This window comes from Esox lucius, chromosome 18 (genome assembly GCF_011004845.1).
Source record: "Esox lucius isolate fEsoLuc1 chromosome 18, fEsoLuc1.pri, whole genome shotgun sequence".
Classification (NCBI taxonomy): Eukaryota; Metazoa; Chordata; class Actinopteri; order Esociformes; family Esocidae; genus Esox; species Esox lucius.
In genome coordinates this window covers 5,162,066-5,182,724 of record NC_047586.1, presented here as the reverse complement: position 1 = coordinate 5,182,724, position 20,659 = coordinate 5,162,066, and the positions used below count along the sequence as shown (strand labels likewise).

General features: G+C 49.7%; 1 protein-coding gene across 3 annotated transcripts in view; it reads right to left on the bottom strand.

Annotated features, from left to right (window-relative positions):
- Positions 1–95: 95 nt before the first annotated feature.
- The window catches only part of LOC105023115 (leucine-rich repeat-containing G-protein coupled receptor 5), a 75,100-nt gene continuing 54,536 nt past the window's right edge, over positions 96–20,659 (bottom strand). The window contains exons 8-18 of one of the 3 annotated variants that reach the window (XM_029114483.2): positions 20,163–20,234; positions 18,053–18,124; positions 17,706–17,774; positions 17,071–17,142; positions 15,873–15,938; positions 15,681–15,752; positions 7,888–7,959; positions 6,911–7,036; positions 5,865–6,001; positions 5,512–5,592; positions 96–4,548 (exon numbers count right to left, since the gene is read on the bottom strand). In XM_029114483.2, coding sequence (XP_028970316.1) covers positions 3,455–4,548; positions 5,512–5,592; positions 5,865–6,001; positions 6,911–7,036; positions 7,888–7,959; positions 15,681–15,752; positions 15,873–15,938; positions 17,071–17,142; positions 17,706–17,774; positions 18,053–18,124; positions 20,163–20,234 — 1,933 coding nt within the window. In that variant the 3' untranslated portion in view covers positions 96–3,454. Of the gene's footprint in view, positions 4,549–5,511; positions 5,596–5,864; positions 6,002–6,910; positions 7,037–7,887; positions 7,960–15,680; positions 15,753–15,872; positions 15,939–17,070; positions 17,143–17,705; positions 17,775–18,052; positions 18,125–20,162; positions 20,235–20,659 lie in introns of all 3 variants that reach the window. The other 2 variants (XM_029114482.2, XM_029114484.2) reach the window with 2 other exon arrangements.

Sequence of the window (20,659 nt, the reverse complement as noted above, 5' to 3'; positions counted from 1 at the left end):
CTTCAAATCTTTTCCTACTCCGTGCGACGTCTTTCCCGCCCAGAATTGTCCTGCCATGTATCTCCTTTTTCTAAGTTATTAAGACCACTCACAGGTTACGTTCATTTGGTAAAGTTGTTTATTACATATTACATGGATTCAGCACTCTGATATAAAAACAAATATGCATTCTATTCACTGGCCTTATGAATGTAATTTACATACAGCCCCTAGCCAATGAGATGCTAGACTAGCTAAACCCAGGCACCGCCCTAGCTTGGCTACTACATACAATCGGCATAGTATGCGCTAGGCCTCTGTTAGGCTCTCTCCTCTGGGACCCTTTGCTTTTCTTTACACAATATACTTTTTGTTATAAATACAAATCTATATTTTATACAATTCTTGTATTTTAAGAGCTCAAGACAATACAAAACATTTTCTTTCAGATTCTAAAGCTGGACGATGATAGAGAACCAGAAAAAAAGAATAGAAAAGGGATAACAAAAAATATTGAAAAACATTACAACTGGACAGATTACTACCGGCAGTGCTGACAAATTCAGACCAGAAAATGTGACACGAACCTCAGGATATTGTAACAGGAAGATATTTGCTATGCTGTGCCCTAATAAACAGAACCCAGATTCAACCAGCCATCCACCCCTGGCTTCAATAATGACCCCTATCTCAGAAGGTCCTCAAGGACCTGCATTTTAAATGACAGAATGGCCAAAGGGTTACGGTTAACTGCAGCAAATTCAGTTTTTCTGCCCCGTTTCCTGAGAATGCTTTCTAAGAAAAAAAACAACGGTAGAGAAAGAAAAAAAAAACAGACGTTTGTCCTACTTAAATGAGACAACATTATACTGAAATAAGAGTAAAAATTAGAGATTGAAGGTGTGTTTGTCGAGGTGTGTGGGCTCTTTTACAGTCCATGAGCAGCAAGGATTTTCAGAAATAGCGACAGAACAAAAATATGGTTTATTCACATTCTAGGTTTGCAAGAACAACATATTCCAAGTAAATACATTATCTACCAAGTAAATACATTATCTACCTACTAAATCCGCACAAGGATAAAGCAGTGGTTCTCAAACCTCTCCTGGGGACCCCCAGTCGTCCCATGTATTCCAGAACAAGCACAGCTGAATTAACTAGTCGACTAACTACTAAGCCCTTGACTACTTCATTCAGGTGAGCAAGGCCAGGGCTGAAACTAAACATGAGATGGCTGGGGGAGGAAGTATGGGTCACATCAATCTCTACAACTACAGCGGTTTCACGTTGCTCTCCATCAACATGCAGGACCCTAATCACCTCGGTTTCACGTGCTGTAGAGCCTCGGAGGTTGCGGCGACCTATGAACAGCAAGACAGGAGAGGAGGAGCAACAGGGAGAAGGAGCGGAGGGGAGGAGAGGAGAGCTGCGGGACAGTGGATGAGACATGATGTCATACACTTGGACAAAATATGAAAGAAGGGCTGAGAAAAACAGATAGGGAGGTCAAAAGCCCGGAGCTGAGCTCTGAAGATACCTCGCCTCAGAGGAGTCCTAAACATCAGCCTGCTAACCTCGTGTCCAAGTATTTATCTGGACTGGCCTCTGATGTTTCACATTAACACTCAGCTGCCTATACCGAAGAAAGGGAGGAAGAAGGTGGAAGATGAAGGAGAAAGAAACAGAGGAGGGACGAAGTAGAGGAGAGAACCAGAATGCAGGCCGGCCGAGCTGAACCCTCGTCCTGGGGGATATTTCATTTCACAAGCGATCTGGTTCTTTGGAAGGGGTTCAGTCCGGAAAGGCGGCAACTGGGCCACTCGATCCCTCTGTCCAGGTTAACACCCCACCGCTACGCGGCCGCTTTGCCTGGCCAAGGAACAAAGGCCCAGAACACAAGACGTCTCTATGCTGCCACTGCACACACAGGGGGAACACACACCAGCGGAGAGGTTGTCATCCAGGCCTCTAAAGACCTCTTAAACACTACAATAACAATTCCCCTTTTTCTCCTCTCACCCTTTTCTCCTTGTCTCACCCCTTTCTCCTTGTCTCACCCTCTCCTCTCCCTTTCTGTCATGGTTGTGTTGACCTGCACTGTAATGTTGATGCTGGGTACTGGAAGGAAGCCTGTGTCTATGGTGGCGTTAACGTAGCTAACACACACACACACACACACACACACACAAAACTGAGTATGTGATGGCGTACTTTGTCGACGTTCCAAACAGTATTTCAGTTGTAATGGTGCATGGATAAAACGGGCTAAAAGCACAAACCCACACAATGTTGTTGCTTTCCATAGAGAGCGATAAGAAATTAATGGTTGTTTTGATTCGAGCGAGCTACGGTATAATCGAAGCTTGAGATCACCGAGGGCTTTAAGACAAAATGAGAAGAAAAAATAAAAAAATTGAAGTAGGTAAATAGGAGGGGCGGGACAAAGAACTGAACATTCTGGTAAATTACAAATTCATAACAAATATTACTTTTCAACAAACTGGCATATTCTACCATGGAAAACAGATTATCACAGTATGTACACAAATGAACAAGCACATGACATCAACCGCACACACACTCACGAACACACACTCACACGTGCACACACACAGACATTACACAGCATGGCATATGTATATAAACAAATACGATTTGTTCCATCGTTGGAGCATTTTGGGATACGGCAGTCTCAGCTAATTTAGGGAACTCACAAGGTCACAACACTTGTGCAAGAGCAACCTGTCTATGAATGACGGCACAATAACCAACAGCACATACACTTGCACTCGCGCGCACGCACACACACACACACACACACACACACACACATACTTCTCAGAACATGAAGCACTGTTCCTAACAAATTGTTTTCAAATGAATCAGCTCGTGATTGTATAACTCTACAAGAGATTGTTTAAGGTCTCAAATTAGATACATTAGCATAGTCATCTAAGGGAAACAAAACGAAGCGATGTAGCGTTTCTGCAGAACCACCTCCTCCTCCCTGGCCTACACATCACAGACTTCAGTACCTTCATTAAAGGCCACGGCCACATTCTGCGTTAATACGGCGATCTAGCTGTCCACGCGATGTTTGTCATCGCTCATACAGCGTTCACAACACAATCAGTCACGCCGCTATGTTTTGTAGATCCGTTTCTGAGAGGTATGCATATGTGTAGCTGGAACTATACAGGTAGAGGGAGGGGAAACACCCCAGAAAATGGAGTCTATCTATACTGGAGTTGTGGTGGTCAGAAGAGAGCCATATCCCTGTCTGTGTGGCAGTGGCCCGGCTTCTTCCTCCTCTCTGGCTACATGTGCTGCTCTGACACAGTCTTTGTCTGTGTGTGTTGGGTGGGGGGGAGGGGGAGGGGGGGGGTTGACATAGGGTTGACGTAGGGTCGACGTAGGGCTGTCATAGCCCTGCAGCCCTGAGGATGAAAACAGTGAGGCCTGTCGGCAATTTTGCCTAGCGACAGGGGATGAAAGGAACCGGAGGGTGGTGGGCCTCTGTGCTGGGCTGCTGCCCCGCCCCCCTCGGTTGCTCCGCCCCCTTTCCTCCGGACTCCTCCTCCTCCTCCGATGTCCCGAAGGTGACCAGGGCCTGCGTCGAGTCGCACGACTGCTTCTCCGCGTCCTCCGAGTCGAGCGAGGCCAGGCTGAGGCGGCGGGGACGGTGCAGGGACCCCAGGGTGCGTTTGCGGAGCAGGCCCAGGTCCTCCTTGAAGTGGGGGTTGAAGAGGACGTACAGCAGGGGGTTGAGGCAGGCCGGCAGAGGGACCACCACCAGGAGCACCGACTTCACCACCTCGGGCCCCACAGAGGGGAGCCTCAGCAGCGAGGAGAAGGACAGGAAGGCCACGGGGAAATAGAGGAGACAGTTGGCGAACAGCAGCCAGGCCACGTGGCGGATCATGGAGCAGTCCCACAGGTTGTCGGGCTCTCCCTTCTCCAGGCTGCAGTACAGGCGCGTGTAGCTGACGGTCATGATGAGGTAGCAGAGGGAGTTGACCAGTACCAAGGCCACCATGAAGCCCAGGGAGGAGGGCTCCCCATAGGGCACCGGGAGGCAGATGGATGAGACCCCGTAATCCCCCAGCAGTGGGAGCAGGGTGACGGCCAGGCCGAGGAGGAAGCACAGGGCGGCCGCCAGCCTCGCCGTGCCCGCGGAGGTCTTGCCCTCGGCTGCCTTGCCCCTCCGCACCGACAGCCCCCTCTCCAGGGCGGCCACCGTCAGCAGGAAGATGCTGGTCTCGGAGGCGAAGACGGACACGAAGCCAGTCAGCTTGCAGCCGGCGCTGCTCTCCCAGCGCGCCCCGTAGCGAGCGAAGCTCCCGAAGGTCAGGGCGTCCACCGTGGCCAGTGTGGCGGACCACAGACCCATGAGGCTGTTCACCAGGGCCAGCAGGCCAATCAGAAGCTTGGCGGGGGACAGGAATGACGGGGAGAGGAAGATGGAGACCATCACCAGCGTGTTACAGATCAGGGAGAGCGTTGCGATGACCCAGACGCCACCTCGGATCAGCCAGCTGCCGAACAGGTGGTGACACGGACGGAACGGACCTGGGGGGGCGGGGTTAGAGAGTGGAGGACAGAAATACTAGGTCAGAGGATAACTCTGTTATATAATCTCTGTAGGTCAGAGGATAACTCTGTTATATAATCTCTGTAGGTCAGAGGATAACTCTGTTATATAATCTCTGTAGGTCAGAGGATAACTCTGTTATATAATCTCTGTAGGTCAGAGGATAACTCTGTTATATCATCTCTGTAGGTCAGAGGATAACTCTGTTATATAATCTCTGTAGGTCAGAGGATAACTCTGTTATATAATCTCTGTAGGTCAGAGGATAACTCTGTTATATCATCTCTGTAGGTCAGAGGATGACTCTGTTATATAATCTCTGTAGGTCAGAGGATAACTCTGTTATATCATCTCTGTAGGTCAGAGGATAACTCTGTTATATCATCTCTGTAGGTCAGAGGATAATTCTGTTATATAATCTCTGTAGGTCAGAGGATGACTCTGTTATATAATCTCTGTAGGTCAGAGGATAACTCTGTTATATAATCTCTGTAGGTCAGAGGATAACTCTGTTATATAATCTCTGTAGGTCAGAGGATAACTCTGTTATATAATCTCTGTAGGTCAGAGGATAACTCTGTTATATAATCTCTGTAGGTCAGAGGATGACTCTGTTATATAATCTCTGTAGGTCAGAGGATAACTCTGTTATATAATCTCTGTAGGTCAGAGGATAACTCTGTTATATAATCTCTGTAGGTCAGAGGATAACTCTGTTATATAATCTCTGTAGGTCAGAGGATAACTCTGTTATATCATCTCTGTAGGTCAGAGGATATTAGTTATATCTGTAGTTATAGACTAAGTACAGAGAGCTTGCTCTTTAATTACTTGGCCATGTGGTCACTCACCTTGGTTGTGATTTAATGATTTAACTGCATGTGTGTGATTTAACAGTGTGTGTGTGTGTGTGTGTGTGTGTGTGTGTGTGGGGGGGTTACCGGGTGCGGGGGAGCACTGGACCGTGTGGTGGGATTTGGGCTCGTCGTCAGAGTCCAGCAGGAAATCCTCCAACTCGTGGTCTTCTTCAACCAAAACAAAATCAACCGTTATTTTTTGGAGCCTTACTTTACCAGGCAAGTGTGCTAGGAAACACACTCATCTTCACAGCAGTCAAACACATACGTTTAAAATGAGTTCAACCGCTTCTGACAGGTGGAAGTTTGACGTCACATACAGCAGATATCCCAGCAACAAGGACGGAAATGACACACTTTTAGTAGTGAACACTAGTGACCTCATAGGTCATATGGTGCCGTTTCTGCCTGACACAGGGTGTGGTTGGAACACACACCTTGGTTAGATAAGATGGCCTCCCTCCTCCCGAAGTCGTTCTTCCCGTTGTTGTTATCGTCTCTGTCCCAGGGAGAGGAGTGTTTCTCACAGGAGACGAAGGCACAGCACTGGAAGGCATAGGGCAGCTCCATCACTCTAGATATACAGGGAGGGGGGAGAGGAGCAAAAGAAGGAGAGAGGGAGGAGAGAGAGGGAGGAGAAAGGAGAGAGGGAGGAGAAGATAACAGAGAGGGAAATGGACAGGAGACTTAATAGAACGCCACCACACTGCCATTATCTGTTAATTAAGTACCAGTTGACACACTTAACAAATAATGTATGCAATAATACAAATATTTATGTTAAGCAGTTCATAGGACAGACTGAGCATTGACTAACCCAGGAGGTTAACAGTGATACAATAAGCGCAACTGCAAATATTGTCTGGATAAATCATGTTTTTATGGTGGCGCCTTTCTGCTGTTGCAATACGCTAAGAGGTTTGGGTCGGTCCCAAGAAGTCTTCCTCAGCGCGCATTTCTTTACATGGTCATGTACCTGAATAACGTCTATTCCTCAAGACGGTTTCTCTAAACAGATTTGCCAACTTTGATCTTCACTGGATTCCTGTGCTTGTCCATACTGCAGCCTACTAATCTAATGTGTTTGAAAATCTGTTAGATTCTTTACCCTAAAACTGAGTTAGAGTAGCCCGGTGAACGAGCGTAAACCCACACCCCGGCTTTCGTTAATATGACAGGAGTACGTCGTATTTCTCAGCGGTCTAATTTATTAGTGGCGTAACCCTTTGTCTACGAAGCTTTGTGTACGTCTGCGTTTGTTTACTAAATCCAGGACAAAATGGAGGAAGACTATTGTAATCATCGCCCTCATCACCGCCACCACTACCACCATTCTGTGTATCTCAGCCGGCAGAGCGCAGTGTTTTCCGACGCCGGGGGTCATGGGTTCATGTCCCACTGGGGGCCGCTACGAGAAAACGCCTGTGGATGTATCGGTACCACACGGGCACCAGCCGGATCGACTCAACCCCACCGCCGGTACCTGAGTTTGGGGAAGCTCTCGGCAGGCAGGAGGTCCCGCAGGTTCTCGTTGCCGGCTAGTTTGAGGTGTGTGAGTCCGTGAAGGCCAGACACGGGCATGGAAGACAACCGGTTGGAGGTCAGGTCACTGGAGGACAGGGAAGGGAGTTGGGAATGGAGAGGAGGTACGGAGACGGCATCTAGCTCATTCGTATAGGCAGCAATCTTAACCAATCAGAAATGGAGCGAAACATATCAGCTATTGCAATATAACTCAATTTGAGGGATATACTGTGCATCAGCTGCATAAATACTGTGCATCACCTGCAGGAAATACGGTGCATCACCTGCAGGAAATACTGTGTATCACCTGCAGGAAATACTGTGTATCACCTGCAGGAAATACTGTGTATCACCTGCAGGAAATACTGTGTATCACCTGCAGGAAATACTGTGTATCACCTGCAGGAAATACTGTGTATCAGCTGCAGGAAATACTGTGTATCAGCTGCAGGAAATACTGTGTATCAGCTGCATGAATTACTGTGTATCAGCTGCATGAATACTGTGTATCAGCTGCAGAATTACTGTGTATCACCTGCAGAATTACTGTGTATCACCTGCAGGAAATACTGTGTTTCAACTGCACACGCATATTCAGCTTGCCTTCATTGCACATCTATACATCCCACTTGTACACTTATATACATCCCAATGGTAATATACATCATACTTAAGTATAATGCATTTTCTGCCCTCTTCTATTTGCACTTCTGGTTAGACGCTGACTGCATTTCCATTTCGTTGTACTGTTCAATGACAACTAAGCTGAATCTAATCTAATGTAATAACACTATGAGTATAGTGTGCAATAACACAAGTGCTGTATATAATAATATAATTATAAAACAGTACCATACTACAGCAATCGAGTGCCAGTCATCCTGAAATGACTGTACCAGTGTCCGGTATGAATGAACACGACTATGGGGGACTCACAGTTTGATGAGGCCTGGCAGACCGGAGAAAGACAGTGGGTCCAGGGAGAACAGCTTGTTCCAAGCCAGGTCACTGCTCAGAAGAAGCCAAAAAAAAAAAAAAAAAAAAAAGGTTTAGTTCAGTTTAGAGGCTCCCTTCGGCTCTACTGATACTACTGGTGGATTTACAAGCTGAGAGATCGACTTTAGTACCCTGCGCTGTGGAACCAAGAACCCTTTCCTCTCCCCGGTTCTCCTTGCCTATTTTAACAGACAATACAAATCAATCCTATGTGGCCGAAGTTCATTTGCCCGTTTGAGGAAGACATACAGAACAGGGATTGAAATCGTCCTGATATTGTTTAACAAGATGAGATAACTTTCCAGAAAAACAAAGATGTGATGTATAACTCGCACTAGCAGTGTGAAAAGGTCAGAAGAAGGTATTGATGTAATGCAGCCAGATGAGAGCAGTGTATATCAAAACTGCTGTTCGCAATTTCAACATTTTAATGTGGCATCGTATTGAAAGAGAAAAAAGGGAAAAAGAGATTATTATCTTTCATGGAAACTATGTGATTTATTGTTTGGACAATTGTTTTGATTTATTGCCTTGTGAGCTTGGCCCCTGCCCATTTCTATCTATCCAGGGACTGTCTCTCTGCCCAAAAAAGAAAATACTTTTCAGTGTTTGTCCAATATGCACAATGCAGATGGAGGATGTTAATTCTAGCAGGTCTCCAACAGCAAAGTAATGATCAATGCAACAACCGAAAATATACATTATTATGTGGATTGTAGCGGAATTAATGGGCACCATAACGGAATTAATTAGTGACGTAACGAGGACAACTGTGTGTGATGCATGAGAAAAACAGGAACCCATCGGGTTCTTTTGGTGAACTCTAAAAGTGTTCCTATAGAACAGGAAGCCAGTGGTGCTGCTGATCTCTACCTAGACTGACTGGAGAGGTGGCCAGTGAAAGAACAGTCAAATGGAATGAGTCTACAGAGTTCAGAGTCTCCTTCTCACTCTCTCCTTCTCTCTCGGCCCACTTCCTCCCCGGCTGATTGGATGTGTGTAAGCCTATTGGAGCACATTATTTGCTTAATTGGCTGTTTCTGACCCCTTTTGTCACTCGAAGGGAGTCGGGGGTTTTAAACAGGCCTGTAAAATGTGTTGGACTTCAGCCTTTCAGTCATGGAGCCATACATACACACACTATAAACACACACTGAATTCACCGCAAGCAGCTTTAGTTCTTTAGCTGGACTTGGAGAAGTGTAAAGACCCCAGGTGGAAAATAAAAGGGATGGAGGATTAAGGAGGTGGCTGGTCCCACCTCCTCAGCCCGGGGGCAGGGGACGGGGGGGCTTTCTGAAGGGCTTGTGACTTCGACGAGTAAGAGGGAGATGAATGTGGGGACCCTGGCGACAACATAAAGAGTGCCTTTTATTCTTATAATCCATTTACTGTGGTGTCCGCTCGCCAGGATAACTGCCAGGGACCCCTGTATGAGTCCACTGGACCTCTCTGACCAAGGGTCCCAGGCAAAGGCCAGCTGAGCAATCAGCAAATAACCACTACACGTAGTTGGGACCAGACAGCCTTTGGTGCATCAGTCTTGCAGCAGCTGCCCTGAGCTCTAAGGTTAAGTAGAGCCCTACTTCTGCCCTGAGCTCTAAGGTTAAGTAGAGCCCTACTTCTGCCCTGAGCTCTAAGGTTAAGTAGAGCCCTACTTCTGCCCTGAGTTTTAAGGTTAAGTAGAGCCCTACTTCTGCCCTGAGCTCTAAGGTTAAGTAGAGCCCTACTTCTGCCCTGAGCTCTAAGGTTAAGTAGGGCACTTTAAGGTATAAGGGTGCTCATTCAATGGACAAGAACACCAAGAAACCTCTTAAGAGAAAACTCAGAACAGTTTGCTAGTACAACTGTACACACGTTCGATTTGGCTTCAAAACCAATCCAAGTTTGGGAAGAGAAACATGACGGTTGCGTTGCCAGCCCACGCTAATTCAATCCCCCACATGGTGGCTGTCAGAACGGGGAAGCTGAACGTTCTGGGCAGAGAACGGACATTTCATTCTCACGATTCCACTCTCCTACACAGACGGACCAGGCGTTAGGAGAGGCCTGGGGGTCGTGGGGGAGGAGGTGTATGGGGGGGGTGTCAAGGACAAGGCCACCCACGGCACAACGAGGTTATGAAAGGTGACGAGAGAATGGAAACAAGATGCAGGCAACGTAAACAAGGGAGGAAGAGTGTTTGTCTGACAGATTGGCTTTAAACACAGTGCGCACACGCACATTCAAACACACACACACACACACGCACACACACGCGCACGCTGCAACTCGACAGGCCACTGCCAGACTTGTCACAGGCTTTGCTTTCCACACAGAGTAAACAGGACCTTCTGTTGAGGGGAAAAGCCACTCACATTAAATACTGAGATTGCTCCTCGCGGTTCCCGACGTCCTGAAATGATACCCTCCACCTAAGCCTGGTACTTTCCGGTCAAAAGAAGTGCACTGTGTGGAAAAGGGTTCCATTTGGGCCTCGAAGTGCCTGACAGGCCGGTCACAACGTGTCAAACTACATTACTAGCTACATACTCTCATTGGAGCAGTTTGGAAAAGCGCCCTCGCCGGAATTCAAGAAAAAACAAACATTTGAGGCGTATCGGGGGTTGAGAAACCGACGCAAGACATGAACACGAAGTAATGAATAAAAACGGGAACGCATGAGGTTGCATCACACGCGCCTGCATCTACGCACGCACACACACACACACACACTGTGACAACTGCGACCTCTGCTGGTTCACCTCCCCCTGCAGTGGGCGGGCCCCAGCGGTCGACGTCACCGGCTTTCTGACACCACCGTCTCATCATACATTTCACCTGTGTCCCGTTTAGTGCACCTGTTCCTCATCATCGCTGTTTCCCCCCGGTATATATGTTCCCTCTGCTCCCCCTGTCTTTGTGTGTGATTGTCTCCGACAGTGTCAAAGAGCTGTGCGACGCTTCGTACCATATATATTGTATATCTCTCCTGGATACCATTAAATATCCTTCTACCACGCCTTCTCCTGCTCCTCCTTGTTCCCACACCCCGAAGCCGTGACAGAATCACACACCAATACTACAACAAGGATATGGAGCCTGAAGGAGCCACAGGCGAGGTCGGTGTTGCGGAGGCAGTTCAAGTACACTCAACAATGCTGGCCAGCCTAGGCGCTGCAATGGACAGCGTACTGAAAGCGGTGCAGCGCTTAGAGCTGAGCCAGCGGAACCCCGCAGCACCGGCCGTCTCTACGCCTCCCCAAGCCACGCCGCCCAACACGGGAGCGATGGCCATTCCGCTACCCAGGGCCTACGACGGGGCGGCGGACCGCTGCCAGGGTTTCCTGCTGCAACTGGACATCGCGCTCCAGGCATTGTATCCTGCGCCGACCGAAGCCCAGAAGATCTCTTCACTCGTCTCCTGCCTGTCCGGGAGAGCCCTGGAGTGGGCCACCGCCGTTTGGAACTTCGAGCAGCCCACCCAGGGCAGCTACGCTGAGTTCACCCGCCGCTTCCGAGTCGTGTTTGACCATCCGCACGAAGGGAGAGAGGCGGGTGAACGACTGTTCCACCTACGGCAGGAGACGAGATCGGCGCAGGAGTTCGCTCTGGAGTTCCGGACCCTGGCAGCGGGATCGGGGTGGAACGAGCGGGCTCTGATCGACCACTACCGGTGTAGCCTACGCGAGGACGTCCGGAGGGAGCTGGCTTGTCGAGACGTGTCCCTCTCCTTTGACCAACTGGCGGACATCTCCATCCGTCTCGACAACCTGCTAGCTGCCCGAGGACGTCCCGGTAGAGGCCCGCCCGTTCCACCCTGCCAACCCGTCACCGCCGTCCCCGTGGAATTGGGGGCGGCTGCACTGCCGGGCAGACGTCGGGGAGGGCAGGTGCGGAATGCCTCCAGGGGGCAACGAGGCCGTAATACTGCACCACGCCGCACCTCCCTCCCTGAGTCAAGAGGCGACAGGCAGGGCACTTCCGCATCACCCCAGGTAGCACATGCACATTCACCACTAACCTCTTCCCTCTCTATGTGCACTGTCCCTGTTAGGTTCCCCGGATTTCCGCTGCTTGCCCGGTGTAAGGCGCTGGTAGACTCAGGCGCAGCCGGGAATTTCATGGATAGGTCTTTTGCCCTACGGTCGCACATACCCCTCCAGGACCTCGACACCCCCCTGCCCGTGAGAGCTTTAGACAGCCGGCCACTAGGGTCCGGTCTGGTCACGAGTTGCACTGTTCCCCTCCTCCTGATTACCGACAGCCGACACAGCGAAACCATTACATTCCACATCATCGACTCTCCCACGTTCCCAGTCGTTTTAGGTTTCCCCTGGTTGTCCCTACACGACCCCTTCATCTCCTGGTCTAGTCGACGTCTGTCGGGGTGGTCGCGGAAGTGCCAGGGTAGGTGTTTGGGTGTTTCCGTTGGCTCGACCTCGGTGGAAAGTCCAGACAGTGCGCCCGCCGTGCCCATTCCCCCCGAATACAGGGACTTGGCTACGGTTTTCTCCAAAGCCAAGGCTGCTGTGTTGCCACCACACCGGCTGGGGGATTGTGCGATAGACCTCGTTGACGGAGCCGCACTCCCGAAGGGTCACGTGTATCCACTGTCCCGCACCGAAACGGAGACTATGAACGCCTACGTTGCGGAAGCGTTGGAACAGGGCTACATCAGGCCCTCCAAGTCACAGGTCTCCTCGAGTTTCTTTTTTGTGAAAAAGAAGGACGGTGGTTTGCGCCCGTGCATCGATTACCGGGCGCTGAACAAGATCACCATTCCGTTCCGCTACCCTCTCCCTTTGATCTCTGCGGAGGTGGAGAGGATGCACGGGGCCCGCTTTTTCACTAAATTAGACCTCAGGAGTGCCTATAACCTGGTGCGTATCCGGGAAGGAGACGAATGGAAAACCGCTTTTAGTACCACGTCTGGCCATTACGAGTATTTAGTGATGCCGTACGGGTTGATGAATGCTCCTTCAGTCTTCCAGTCCTTCGTCAACGACGTATTCCGAGACTTGTTGTGCGAAGGAGTGGTAGTGTATATTGATGACATCTTGATATTCACTGCCACCCGCGCCAAACATGTCTCGTTAGTGCGCAGAGTGCTGGCTCGACTGCTGGAGCATGACCTGTACGTGAAAGCCGAGAAGTGTCTGTTTTTCCAGTCGTCTGTGTCCTTCCTGGGTTATCGCTTTTCCAGCACAGGTGTGGCTATGGAGGAGCCTCACATTGACGCCGTGCGTAATTGGCCGACCCCAACCACGGTTAAGGACGTGCAACGTTTCTTAGGCTTCTCCAATTACTATAGGAGGTTTATCCGGGGCTTTAGCCAGGTAGCGGCTCCGATCACCTCCCTTCTGAAGGGGGGGGCGACCCGGTTGCGGTGGACCGTGGACGCGGAGCGGGCGTTTGTGGAACTGAAACATCGTTTCACCACCGCTCCGGTCCTGGCCCATCCCGACCCGTCGCTCCAGTTCATCGTGGAGGTGGACGCGTCCGATTGTGGGCTCGGTGCCATCCTCTCCCAACGGACGGGGTGTCGTAACACGCTCCGTCCCTGTGCCTTCTTCTCCCAGAAGCTCAGTGCGGCGGAGCGGAACTACGACATTGGTGATCGTGAGCTGCTGGCCGTGGTTCGAGCTCTGTCGGCGTGGAGGCACTGGTTAGAGGGGGCTAAACACCCTTTCCTCGTCTGGACTGACCACCGGAACCTGGAGTACATGCGGGCAGCGAGGAGGCTGACCCCTCGCCAGGCAAGGTGGGCTATGTTCTTCACCCGGTTTGTGTTTACTCTCACCTACAGGCCGGGGAGTAAGAACGTCGGGGCTGACGCGCTGTCCCGCCAGCATGACACGGAGGAGAGGCCAGTGGATGATGCTCCCGTGCTCCCGGAGTCATGCATTGTGGCACCGGTGGTATGGGAACTGGACGCGGACATCGCCGGAGCGCAGCGCGACGAGCCCTCTCCGCCCACATGCCCTGAGGGCCGTACGTATGTGCCGGCGTCTGTCCGCGACCGCCTCATCTACTGGGCGCATACATCTCCCTCCTCCGGTCATCCTGGCATCGGGCCAACAGTGCGCGCCCTGGCCGGTAAGTACTGGTGGCCCACTTTAGCTAAGGACGTCAGGGTATACGTCTCTTCCTGCTCGGTGTGTGCCCAGAGTAAGGCACCCCGGCACCTACCTGTGGGCAAGTTGCACCCCTTGCCCATTCCACAACGGCCATGGTCCCACATTTCTGTTGATTTCTTGACAGATCTCCCCCCTTCCCAGGGCCATACCACCATCCTGGTCGTTGTGGATCGGTTTTCGAAGTCCTGCCGCCTCTTGCCTCTGCCCGGCCTTCCTACTGCCCTACAGACCGCGGAGGCCCTGTTCACACACGTCTTCCGGCACTATGGGGTGCCCGAGGACATCGTGTCTGACCGGGGTCCCCAATTCACGTCTAGGGTGTGGAAGGCATTTATGCAGCACCTGGGGATCTCGGTCAGCCTGACCTCGGGCTACCATCCCCAGTCCAACGGGCAGGTGGAACGGGTCAATCAAGAAGTGGGTAGGTTCCTCCGGTCCTACTGCCAGGACCGGCCGGGGGAGTGGGCAGAGTTTCTGCCGTGGGCAGAATACGCACTGAATTCTCTGCACCACTCCTCCACGGGCGTGACGCCTTTCCAGTGTGTCCTGGGCTACCAGCCGGTCCTGGCGCCGTGGACGCCGAGCCAGACCGGTACCCCTGCGGTGGACGACTGGTTCCGGCGGGCAGCGGGCACATGGGAGGCAGTACAATCCCGCCTCCGGCTCGCTGTCCGCCGTCAAAAGACCAATGCAGACCGCCACCGCGGGGAGGCCCCGGTGTATCGGCCGGGCGACCGGGTCTGGCTCTCGTCCAGGGACCTGCCCCTCCGCCTGCCCTGCCGGAAGCTGGCCCCGCGGTTTGTGGGGCCTTTTAAAGTCCTGAGGAGAGTCAACGAGGTAACATATCGGTTACGCCTTCCCCCCGACTACCGTATTAACCCCTCGTTTCATGTGTCTCTCCTCAGGCCGGTGGTGGATGGTCCCCTCCAGGGGTGTGAGGTGCGGGAGGTGCCCCCTCCCCCTCTGGACATCGAGGGGGCCCCGGCGTACTCTGTCCGCTCCATCATTGACTCGAGGCGCCGGACGGGGGGCCTCCAGTACCTCGTGGAGTGGGAGGGGTACGGCCCGGAGGAGCGGAGCTGGGTTCCGGTGAAGGACGTCCTGGCTCCCGTCCTTGTCCGCGACTTCCATCGGCGTCGGCCGGACCGCCCTGCTCCGCGCCCCCCGGGTCGGCCCCGAGGCCGGCGTCGTCGCGCGGCTGGGGCCGCGCGTCAGGGGGGGGGTACTGTGACAACTGCGACCTCTGCTGGTTCACCTCCCCCTGCAGTGGGCGGGCCCCAGCGGTCGACGTCACCGGCTTTCTGACACCACCGTCTCATCATACATTTCACCTGTGTCCCGTTTAGTGCACCTGTTCCTCATCATCGCTGTTTCCCCCCGGTATATATGTTCCCTCTGCTCCCCCTGTCTTTGTGTGTGATTGTCTCCGACAGTGTCAAAGAGCTGTGCGACGCTTCGTACCATATATATTGTATATCTCTCCTGGATACCATTAAATATCCTTCTACCACGCCTTCTCCTGCTCCTCCTTGTTCCCACACCCCGAAGCCGTGACACACACACACACACACTCGGACACATCCAGTCACACACTCAAACCAGTATCCTACTCACAGGGTTCGCAGTGATGCCAGTCCCTGGAAAGTCCCAGATTGCACCTCTTCAATCTCGTTGTGGTGCAGGTCACTACGGTCAAAAATAACTCCAAATTATTTAGGAGAAATCAGAATTGGTTTCATTTATATTAAAAAAGCCGGTGCTCGTGTCGTTTTGTACGGCTACTCCTCTAGTTTCTTAGAGACTCACATTTTCTGAATCTTCTGGCATCCGCTCAGGCTTGGAAGAGACTGGATCAGGTTGTAGGATAGATCTCTGTTTAACGGTGGAAAGGAAAACCACTGTAATGTCAAACACTTTCAAAGTTCACACCACCAAAGATGCCAGTCTCTTTTAACAGAAAGGCATTTCGGTGATCAGCAAATTAAAGTTTGTAAAAAGTGAACTATTTACAACTGTTTATGACTCTTTTTGCTTAGAAACAATTCATTATTTTATTTAGTTTCCACAAAAGGTGATAAAGAAGAGCAACACCACTGCCATGGATACGCCAGCGGTGTTGGCTGACAAGGTTGGGAAAGATTCCCTATTTGGTACACCTATCTGGTATTGGGTAGAACCCGTTTTTGTCTCCACCCACTTTGAGTTGCAACACGTTGTGTTCAGAGATGCCTGACTGCACACTGCTATGTAGAGTGGTTATTTCAGTATTTCTGGTCATTGTGTTAGCTTGAACTAGTCTGGCCATTCTCCTCTGGACTCTCCCATTAAGGTGTTTTCGCCCACAGAACTGCCACACAGTGGAGGTTTTTTTGTCCGTCGCATCGTTCTCTATGAACTCTAGAGACGGTGTTGTGTGAAAACACCAAGAGATTAGCTGTTTTTGAGATGCTGGAACCACAACATCTGACACCAACAATAATGCCATGTTCAAAGTGGATTAGACCGCGCACCTTCCCCATTCTAATGTTCAGTCGAACAACAACTAAACCTGTTGACCAAGTCTGAATGCTTTAAAAATGTACTTGCAGCCCCACGATTCTCTGTTTGGCCTGTCCTGTTAACCAGCAGGGCTACCTATTAACATGTCTGGTGAGTGTACATACAGTAGCATACACTAGTATATTGGTATATCTATTACATATTTTACTCCAGAAAAACTGTGTGCATTAAGAAAACCATTGCCTGACTCAAAATGAGTTTTTCGCTAATGAACGCTGGTTGTCGTCCAAGCAAATTAACCTCAGGGCTTTTAAATCAAGTTTAACGTCATATGCCATTAAAACTCTCCCTATCAAACCTTTAAAATGTACACACAATTTAACGCAGGGCATTGCAGAGGGGCGCACACTGTGAATCTAGGCCAGGCCACCGTAAAGCACTGCAATAAATGATGTGGCAAAATGTAGCCTGATTGATGATGGATTTACGGAACTAGAGGACTCACAGCACTTGCAGGTTGGGTAGCTGGTCACACACAGTGGAGGGCAGAGATGTGATTTGTGCTCCAGTGATGGTCCTGCACACACAGGCCGGATAATATTGTCATTACATCTGTGTAAAAACCTTGCAAAAACATTCATTTGTGGTACGTGCATCGATATGGTGCATTTGTTTGTTTAATGTAAAAACACCACTTACAGCCCACTGGCGTATCAAATCGTCAGTGGAGCTATGAAACACGTCTTAACAAACCCCAACATCAACAATACCAAAACCAACACATCTCAAATGTCAGTGACAACTCTGCGGAGATACAGCAACAATCCCCATGACTCGTGTTTCTGGGCCTTAAGCTTGAAAAGCCCGGTAGGCCAGCGCTGTTCTTGCTCAAGGTTACAGGCAGGTTACGGCAATAAATGAGCAGGGATTTCATTAGATCAAAACAGCAAACAACGCATATCAAAAAAATGAAAGGATTCCACAGAATGATTGGGCCTGCGAAACCGGGGGTTGTATATACAGGCTCTAAAACTCATTCTCTGTTTGAAAATATTTGGCTGACTTTGGGTTGTAACCCAACCAGAACATAAAGGAGCGGTTCTGAAAGGTTAGGTATCAGCAGCTGCTCGATGGACTTACAGGCTCTCCAAACTCTTGGTGCCGGTGAGGTCTGGGAACTCCGTGATTTCTGCTGCACCATTTAGAGATCTGGATACAAACAGGGGAAATAGGTATGGAGGAGGAGGGGGGGAGGATGGTGAGGGGGGGGGGGCAAGTGAGGGAGTCGAGGGAGGGTGAGTGGGAGGTAGATGTGGGCAGAGAGATGCATTGGAAAAGGAGAGGGAGTAAAGATTTCCATGATACTGAAGTGCACGACATTGTTATATATGACAAACAACAGATCCACTGACAAAAAATCAAGAAACACCCAAAGAAACACCCCCCCCCCCCCCCCAAAAAAAAATATCTTTCACTTTTTGACTCACAGTGTCCGCAGCTCAGGTAGATGCTGAAAGGCAGAACGGCCAACAAACTGGATGGGGTTGTCGTAGAAGAATCTGTTTCAACACAGAGAAAGGTGTGAACCTGGGCAGCCAGACAGACAGGCACAGAGGTTAACTATACAACACTTGTCTGTCTGTCTGTCTGTTATCTGACTGTCTGTTCAATCTGCCCTCCCCATCAGACAGCAAGACCAAAGGAGGAGTACACTGGCAGGAGACACTGAGAGAGACTGACTTAGATAGAGTGACAGGTTTGAGAGAGGCAGGCTAGAGAGAGAAAGAGAGAGAGAGAGAGAGAGAGATGGGTTAACGAGAGCTAATCAGGGCTAGAGAGAGAAAGACAGGCTAAAGAGGGAGAGAGAAAGACAGGGCTCTTTTTTATTAAGAAAGAGAAAGACAGGCTTGAGAGAGACAGGACTAGAGAAAGACAGGCAAGAGAGAGAGAGACAGGGCTAGAGAGAGTAGTGTATATTTATACAAATATTTAAATAGCCAAATGTTTATCTGTTCCATATCAATCCAATGTGGTGCTGTAATACTGATTTCTCTGTTCTGTCCAGGCTGTAGCCACGTCCTTAACTAGGCTTGACGGGTAGGACGAAGGAGGGATGGAGGGAAGGACGACGGAGGGATGGAGGGAAGGATGGTAGGTCGTTTGTGAGAGCAGGAGAGCTAGGTCTCTATGTGCTCCGCAGGTATTTGGCTCAGGGGCCAAGATGAAGAACACAGAGGTTGGATTTATAGTGGAAAAGAAGACAGACAAACTCTGACTGACACAGGTGGGCGTATAGAGAGACACAGCAAGCCTTAAATGCCAGATATGTGATATCCCTCACATCTCTTCAAAGCAAACCCAAGTGTAAAGGCAGTCGTTCTGTTGGGTTACTAATTGAGGAGTGAGCCTTTAAGATGTTGGAAGGTTGTCCTAGTGGCAAATTAGGCTAGCCTTCAAATGAGCGTGTCACTGCTGGACGGCAGCGGTAGTTTGTTGAAGAAGACGATGGCTAGAGGGGTAGAGACGGAGAGAAGAATACATGGATAACGATGACAGCCAAAGAGAAAACAGAGATGAAGAATCGGGGTAAATCTGGCCTGGCCACCCCCTGGGTTCAGTTCTGTTCAGTTCTAACCGGTGTGCTTTGGAGGTCAAGACGTTTCCAGGCCAACAGAGAATATGCAAAAACAGAACATGGATTGAAAAAATCTGGATATAAAGCCATCTCACAGCATGGTGATTTTGTTTTATGAAAGAAAAAAACCCTGCGGTCCCTATAATGTGAATAGAAATGTAGACACTAAAACTATTAGCAGTAGAAGTCAATATATCACAATCAACAATAAAGGGAGCTGAGGTTATTATGGAATCTGTAAAAGTCGATTGATAAGACATGATAAACTAATGGTGGTTAACATGTGTCCATGCTCTTCCGAGGAAGTTCTGCATATATATGTCTGAAAGGCCTCCACAAGTTTATTGGGAAAATTTGTCAAAGTAGTCAACCGTGAGTTACGAATGAGTAAAGACATCTGCTTTACTTCTCTGAGAAAAGCAACGGCAGAGCAGAAGTAACATCTACAACTTGGCGCATGCTGAGTTTGCAGACAGCTAGACACAGGGCATACTGGACCCGGGTTAAAATACGACTTTAAATCCTTTTACAAATGCTTGAAGTCGGCTTGAATTTTAAGTTTAAGCAAACTAGCAGCTGTTCTTCGTCCATGGTGACTAACAGCAGTAAGTGCATAACATTTTCATACCGGTTCCCTGTGGGAGTCGAACCCACAACCCTGGATATAGAGTGCCAAGCTCTTACCAGGTGCTCTACGCAGGGCCTGAAAGAACTAACCAGGCATGTTGGAGCCAGTAGAATGGTCAGAAAAAATAGCAAACTCCACCCATGTGAAGAGTAAATAGTAGAAGTATTTCAAAGATTTCAAGATCGTAAGCCAGGCCTGAGACATATACACACACACACACACACACACACACAAAAACAAGACAATGTGCTGTAGTGAAGCCGGGAGGGATCACTTGGCAGCGTGCAGCGTGGCGGTAGCAGTTTGATTAGCGTAGCTAGTTATGATGACCTACATTGTCAGGAGAGAGGGGTTTCCAGTGAAGGCATGCTCAGGGATGGACTGGATGTTGTTGCTGTGAAAGCCCCTGGAAAGTGAATATTAGAACATATGGTTGAAGGAGGCAGCAGACTGGGGGAAGGACTGAGGGTAGATGCTAAAATGGATCCTTGGGATATCCCTACCCTAAACCTTAATCCTTACCTCAATCCCCATATTAACCAAAACCCTACCACTTTCCTTAATCTCTACATTACCCCAAACCCTAACATTTTTCATAATCCCTACATTACCCCAAACCCTAACACTTTCCTAAATTTCTACATTACCCCAAACCCTAACACTTTTCTTAATCCCTATATCACCCCAAACCCTAACATTTTCCTTAATCCCTACATTACCCCAAACCCTAACACTTTCCTAAATTTCTACATTACCCCAAATCCTAGCACTTTTCTTAATCCCTATACCACCCCAAACCCTAACATTTTCCTTAATCCCTACATTACCCCA